This window comes from Oncorhynchus tshawytscha, linkage group LG03 (assembly GCF_018296145.1).
Source record: "Oncorhynchus tshawytscha isolate Ot180627B linkage group LG03, Otsh_v2.0, whole genome shotgun sequence".
Taxonomy (NCBI): domain Eukaryota; kingdom Metazoa; phylum Chordata; class Actinopteri; order Salmoniformes; family Salmonidae; genus Oncorhynchus; species Oncorhynchus tshawytscha.
The window spans coordinates 47,285,262-47,292,921 of NC_056431.1; the positions used below are offsets into that span (position 1 = coordinate 47,285,262).

The window sequence follows — 7,660 nt, forward strand, 5'->3', positions numbered from 1 at the left end:
TGAGCTATAATGTAAATGTATAGAAATGGGTAATTGCATTAAAAAGTACCAGAGAGCCCATTCTGGAAATGTTACATTACAAACAATGTCTAAAAATAAGCCAAATCTGTTTTAGTTGAGGTACTCATATTTATGATGTTGAATAAATGAATGTGAACATTTGTATTTCAGAATCTAGACATACAGTACTCAATATTTAAGAGAACACTATATAGAGTATAATGACACCAAGATGTGTCTGTATCATGTACAGTTCATAGATCATGGTCTTAATAGGTCTAAAAAGGGCCTAGAATGGCCAATTAAACATCCTTCCTCCCAATGAAGTTCCTATGTGAGAACAGCTAGAACAATCTCGTTGCCACAAGAAGGACAACCAGTGAAAAACAAACACCATTGTAAATACAACCCATGTTTATTTATTTTCCCTTTTGTACATCGTTACATTGTATATAGACATAAGACATTTAAAATGTCTTTATTCTTTTGGAACATGTGTAATGTTTACTGTTGATTTGTTATTATTTCACTTTTGTTAATGATCCATTTCACTTGTTTTTGTTTTCCATGCCAATAAAGAACTTAAATTGAAATTGAATAAATTGAGAGAGCGAGACAGGAAAGAGTTTCAAGAGTGATTTGTTAAGTTACACTGCCACCCTCTGGTCACCACTGTACTTGTAGACTTCATTTAGTCTTCATTTAGCATCAGTCTAATCAGAAGTAAAACAGTCAATTTTTACACTCTGCCATAGCTAAAATGGTACAATAATAGTGCAACAACTGCAGCATCAATGTATGTTAGTGAAGACTTGATTATAGGCTAGAAAGAAAAAAAATGTTGCCATTACAGAAAATGTTTGTTATTATACAGAACATTCTGGCTCCATCTCCTAGTCAGTAGGTAGACTGCAGTTTGAGATCATAAATACTCTATAAATCTTTCCAGATCCAGTAATATTCTTTAAAAATATGTTTTTAAAAAAGCAAGGGATGCAAAATTAGTGTCAAAAAAAGTTTAAGTAGCTGAAATTACAGATCTGCAGGAAATGTAATGAATTTCACCTTTAACCATCTATTGGTTTAATTTGCATCACACTTTCAAAGAACCTAGAGGTTTTCCCCTGAGCTTGTATAGCCGTTCCCCTAGTTTGGATAGTCTGTCACGGTACTCAAGCCTCCTGTAGTTGATCTCTGGCACCCCTCTGAAGCCGAACAGTGCGCCCCACCAGGCAGCAGCGATCACGGCCGTGGAGTCGCTGTCCCCGCCATGGAAGAAGCCATGATTGGCCAGCTCAACCCAGGAGTCGCCTGCCCTCAGGAGGGCATCGTAAGCTATCATGGGAGCATCATGCCCACTGGCGCCACCACAACCATTGAAGCTCACAGACCTATAGAAACTCTCCCTCTCCTTCACACCGTAGGAGTCTGGGAACTGAGGTTTGTGCTTTCCATCCAGAATGCCTCTCTTTTCTAAATAGGATTTCCACTGAATTACAAAGTAGTCCCTGTAAAAATGAGATTAGTCAGAAGCAGATGAAACTTACAAATCATTCTACATTGTAAACCCAGCCATAGATGTAGGAATTTAATTTGGCCTGTATTGTTGCTGTAAAATAATTCTGCAGCAACAGGAATTGATCGTTTAGCCAATAATGTTGCGTGATCGGTGATTAGACTATTAGCTGGCAAAATGAGGCTACATAAAATTTGGAATACTGTTAATATAACTGAGTGTTAGTGCAGTTCTGTGAATTTACAAAAACCACGAAGTTCACCTGCATTTCCTGCAGCGCAAGAACATTGTGTGAAGTGTGACCTGCATACAGTCAAACAGAGGAGGCTGTTGGGCAGAGATATAGGAGTACAGGCGTACTGTAATGGTTGGAATGGAGTGGTATCAAACATATCAAAGGAAACCATGTGTTTGACACCGTTCCAGTCCGCCCACCAGCCTCCTCTGCAGATAACCACAACAAAGGCCTCACCAGTGCTCCATGTTCAGCTCCACACAATTGCCCGAATGCCTGACGTACTCCTTGGCTTTGTCCAGGACCTCCATGAGTCTGTGTCCCCAGGCCTCCACGGGCAGGGTGCCCCTCACTGCGTAGGCCGTGAACAGGGCTGCAGCCAGGGCTCCCAGGTAGCCTGTGGGGTGGTGGTGGGTCAGACGCCCACTCTCCACACTTACTGCTATCAGCAGGTGCTCTTGCTCAGGGTCGGGGAAGCGCAGGCCGATACACATGGCCCTCATGGCTGCTCCACACCCTCCGCCCCTCTTGTTGAAGGGAATCTTAATGTCCTCGTCAGTTCTCTGTCTGTGCATTGCAACACTGTTGAGGCAGGTGAGGCCTACATCGTAGACAGAGGGAGTATAATTATTGAATTGAATGGAGGTCAACATGTGGGTTTAAATGTAACTAGATGTTATCTATAAAATCCCCCAAAGTAATTATTTTTGATGATAGGGCCATAATAACTAGGAATGTTGCATACTCCAATAAATGTAAAATCTCACCTTTCTGGTAAAAAAAAAAATGAATTGCTGAGGTCACTTGAGGACAAGTGCTCAACTGCACAATACAAATATGATACAAATCATGAAAGTGTGAAATATATATATGATGTACTGTTGAAGTCTGAAGTTTACATACACTTAGGTTGGAGTCGTTAAAACTCGTTTTTCAACCACTCCACAAATTTCTTGTTAACAAACTATAGTTTTGGCAAGTCAGCTATGACATCTACTTTGTGCATGACACAAGTATTATTTCCAATAATTGTTGACAGAGATTATTTCACTGTATCACAATTCCAGTGGGTCAGAAGTTCACAAACACTAAGTTGACTGTGCTGTCAAACAGCGTAGAAAATGTCATGGCTTTAGAAGCTTCTGACAGGCTAATTGACATCATTAGAGTCAATTGGAGGTGTACCTGTGGATGCATTTCAAGGCCGAACTTCAAAATCAGTGCTCATTTGCTTGACATCATGGGAAAATCAAAAGAAATCAGCCATGCCAAAAAAAAGGATACCTCTACAAGTCTGGTTCATCCTTGGGAGCAATTTACAAATGCCCGAAGGTACCACGTTCTATAAAAATAATAGTACGCAAGTATAAACACCATGGGACCACGCAGCCATCATACCGCACAGGAAGGAGACGCGTTCTGTCTCCTAGAGATGAACGTACTTCAGTGCGAAAAGTGCAAATCAAACCCAGAACAACAGCAAAGGACCTTGTGAAGATGCTGGAGGAAACCGGTACAAAAGTATCTTTATCCACAGTAAAACGAGTCCTATAAATTGACATAACTTGAAAGGCCACTCCGCAAGGAAGAAGCCACAGCTCTAAAACCGTCATAAAAAAAGCCAGACTACGGGTTGCAACTGCACATGGGGTCAAAGATCGTACTTTTTGGAGAAATGTCCTCTTGTCTGTTGAAACAAATCTAAAACTGTTTGGCCATAATGACAATCATTATGTTTGGAGGAAAAGGGAGGACACTTGCAAGCCGAAGAACACGATCTTAACCGTGAAGCACGGGAATGGCAGCATCATGTTGTGGGGGTGCTTTGCTGCAGGAGGGACTGGTGCACTTCACAAAATAGATGGCATCACGAGGGAGGAAAATTATGTAGATATATTGAACTCAAGACATCGTTCAGGAAATTAAAGCATGGTCGAAATGGGTCTTCCAAATGGACAATGACCCCAGGCATACTTCCAAAGCTTTGGCAAAATGGCTTAAGGACACCAAAGTCATGGTATTGGAGTGGCCATCATAAAGCCCGGACCTCAGTCCTATAGAAAATGTGTGGGCAGAACTGAAAAAGCGTGTGCGAGCAAGGAGGCCAACAAACCTGACTCAGCTACACGAGCTCTGTCAGGAAAAATGGGCCAAAATTTACCCAACTCATTGTGGGAAGCTTGTGGAAGGCTACCTGAAACATTTGACCCAAGTTAAACCATTTAAAGGCAATGCTACCAAATACTAATTGAGTGTATGTAAACTTCTGACCCACTGGGAATGTGATGAAAGACATAAAAGCTGAAATAAATTATTCTCTCTACTATTATTCTGACATTTCACATCCTTAAAATAAACTGGTGATCCTTACTGACCTAAGACAGGGAATATTTACTAGGATTAAATGTCAGGATTGGTGAAAAACTGAGTTTAAATGTATTTGGCTAAGGTGTATGTAAACTTCCGACTTCAACTGTATTTCCTATCCAACAAAACTGTAAATTATAAAATGACTTAGATTTCACCTTCATTAGAACTGTAAAATACATGTAGTTCAGTTGGTAGAGCATGGTGCTTGCAATGCGTGGGTAAGTTTCCCACAGGGGACCAGTTTGAAAAAAATAACAAAATATGAAAATGTCTGCACTGTCCTATAAGTTGCTCTGGATAAGAGTGTCTGCTAAATGACAAAAAATGTAAACGCTAAAATATTTGTTTGCAGAAATGTGTGTGCAAATTTTCTAAAGGTCTCTCTTGATCAAAACATCTGCCCCAATCTGTGAACGTCTCACAGAGCTCTAGATTGGCTTCCAGAACTCATTAGGAATGCACCTTTCATTGCATGCTAATATTATCTATTTATTTTACCTTCATTTAACTAGAAAAGTCAGTTACGAACAAATTCTTATTTTCAATGACAGCCTAGGAACAGTGGGTTAACTGCCTGTTCAGGGGCAGAACGACAGATTTGTACCTTGTCAGCACGGGGGTTTGAACTTGCAACCTTCCGGTTACTAGTCCAACACTCTAACCACTAGGCTACCCTGCCGCACCAATTGTCTTTGACAATAGGAAAGTGATTATTTGAATAACGTGATGAAACCACACTCTCCTGCTGTGCTATAATGTAACGATCGCAGGCATGTGCTTCACCTGTGAGGTAGGGTTCAGCTAGGAGTTGATGGACAGTCAGAAGAGCGATTTAAATGGTAGAAGGGACATCCCAGCTTAAAGTGGTTTCAGATGTCACATCATACGTCACACAGGCTCATAACAAAATACTACTGTGTACGTGGGAAGCAGGGCTATTGCTCAATGCAAGCCGTTTCGATCTACGGTGGTCACAGATTGATTTTTAGTGTAAATGTCAGTCAGAACAAAGCAAGTCCCCTATATATACTTTATATCTAAGTTAAGTGTACCGTGCCCAAGTGTGCAGAAATATTACCATTTGCCTCTTGCCTCTCATGTTAACACAACATGACACACCTCAAAGGAATATAAACTGTTACATACCTGCTCCTCTTCCAGCCATGTCTGTCATGCTTACAATGTACTTCTCCACCAGGGCTCGATACAGCACAGGGAGGGATGCCCCTTCCCCCACCTTGACCAGAGCCTCAGCAGTAGCCAGGTGCATGACGGTGTCATCACTAACAGGGAAGTCTATGGCATCCAGCTTCTCTAGACCTCCTCTCTTCTGAACTTGCTCATGTATTAACACTCCATTATTTTCAAATTCCCAGTTACCATGGTTGTAGCCCAGGGCATCTCCTGCTCCACTCAGGACCATGCTGGCCTTGTACCTCTGTTCCAGGGGGACCGTGTCTGACATGGTGAGATCTGGTTGGTGTTCAATCACTTCTGTAAAATATTCCATTGGATCATTGACTAATTGAATGTGACATTGAATGTCGATTAATATAAAATACAGAAAAAAGCTGTTGAGACGAGACATGAGGCTGTCAACCATAATGGGCGTCACTGAACCATCAATGATAAAAGACAAACGTCACAGAATGTAGCGATATGAATGTATTGTGTAGAATTGTTGAATTTACATAATGCAAATCGAGCTAGTGCAGTAAATTGATACCTTGTGCTGGTGGTTGATAGGCAGACCTTGAGGTTCGGTTCCCTTCCTGGGATTGTGTAGTTTCGATTATGTAGAATCCAATCCCGCTCAGCTCCATACAAGGAAACAATTAAACCACGACGAGCCATGAAAAGCACTTCCTTAAAAAAAATGACAAACACTTCCTGTGCAATGTTGCCAACTCCTCAGTAAGGAAAGTAGCTATTGGCTGTCCTAAAAGTCGCTAAATGACATCATCGCCTAATTTGCATAATTGGCCATGTGGACGTAGTTGTGATGGATGCTGTAGGAGAGGGGAATAACGTCGTAGGAGAGACAAAAAGTGAGTAAAAAACACCCTCAATATGTTTAGAACGACAAATTAACTTTCTTCTATCGAGTCTTGTTTTTTTTAACGTCACAATTCCAACCCTCCTCCTTTATCCGGGCTTGGGACCCAAAATAGAAACTCTGGCCGAGTTATTTCGTCTTTTATTTTATTTTTCTTAATTTGGTTTGATTTGTAACCTTATGGTCCACTTAGGAGCCTACAACAAGTCACAGTAAAACATGAAGATTTTTTACTTTTTGTATACAATCTAAATGGATCAAAAAGAGACAATAGAAAAACTGTCAATGGCAATGTGAGAAAATTATGGTAACTAGTCTGGCCCTAATTCAGGTAAAATAATAATGTAAACCAGGGCGGGATCAGCCAGCGTCGACTTCCCGTATGCGCGATTCATTTGCAGTCTGGACGGGAAGGGGTGAACATCTCCTGCCTGACTGCAGCGCGAGGACTGGGCCGCCTGTGAGTGCTTTGGGACTGGGGTGGGGCCCACGGCAGCACCCGCTGCTCGTTGAGAAGAGTAAGAACGATACGTGCTTTCACGTCAGTCACCAATAACACCAGAAAGTCGCTAGATTTGTCGCTAGTTGCTTTAAAAAAAATGTGTCGCTAGAGGGGTCTGAATACTCGCTAAATACAGCGACAACGTCGTTAAATTGGCAACACTGGCGACTCTACGTCTTACAGGAACGCGCACACCGGCCAAGCACGTTCGATCATTTGTGACACCAGTGTAATGAAACGGAGGGAGCAGGTCGAGCGCTCTAGCCCGAAGTCCAACGCGCTATCCACTTGTGCCGAAAAAGCATGCTCAAGCGGCAGAGTCGATATCCGTGCTTATAAACCCAGGGTCGTTACAATACAGTTTTCTGTGTATTCGAGTATTTTCAAATACATGCCAATACTTTCCAAATGTATTTCCAAACCAATTCCAATATTCAACTTTTTTTATATTTCAAAATGTACTGGTAATTTAGTCCTTGAAAAACAAGAATTTGAACCCAGGTCTGATGACAACACTTGTCAATGTTTGTGTTATATACACCTATATTAGTGTTATACACTAATACTGGCCATGCACATGTTCGTTGGGGTTTAACAAAGGCAATTGCAGACACAATCATTTCTGCTAATCTATCACAGAGAAACTTTTTTCACAGCAGGTCTAAAGTAAACTAACTCTCTTTTGTACATCGCGCTGGTCCGTACAACTGAACTTATTTTTAGCGCCCCAAAAACGTAATACTTCCAAGATCAACTGTAATATCAATACCATTGTAAAGCACAATTTCAATGACGAGACCTTCATGATTCCGGATGTGAAACGGCTAGCTTAGTTAGCGGTGCGCGCTAAATAGTATTTCAATCGGTGACGTCACTTGCTCTGGGTAAGCGATGGGTAACGATGCTTTGTGGGTGTCAGTTGTTGTGTGCAGAGGGTCCCTGGTTCGCGCCGGGTATGGGCGAGGGACGGTCTAAAGTTAT

At 41.6% G+C, this 7,660-nt stretch overlaps 1 protein-coding gene across 1 annotated transcript; it reads right to left on the minus strand.

Moving 5' to 3' along the window:
* Positions 1–403: 403 nt before the first annotated feature.
* Positions 404–6,016, minus strand: LOC112237465 (protein ADP-ribosylarginine hydrolase). The gene is made up of 4 exons (XM_024406060.2): positions 5,848–6,016; positions 5,268–5,615; positions 1,989–2,352; positions 404–1,508 (listed from the first exon to the last, which is right to left on the minus strand). The coding sequence occupies exons 1-4, from the start codon at positions 5,942–5,944 to the stop codon at positions 1,094–1,096; spliced, it is 1,224 nt and encodes a 407-aa protein (XP_024261828.1). The 5' UTR covers positions 5,945–6,016; the 3' UTR covers positions 404–1,093.
* Positions 6,017–7,660: the final 1,644 nt, after the last annotated feature.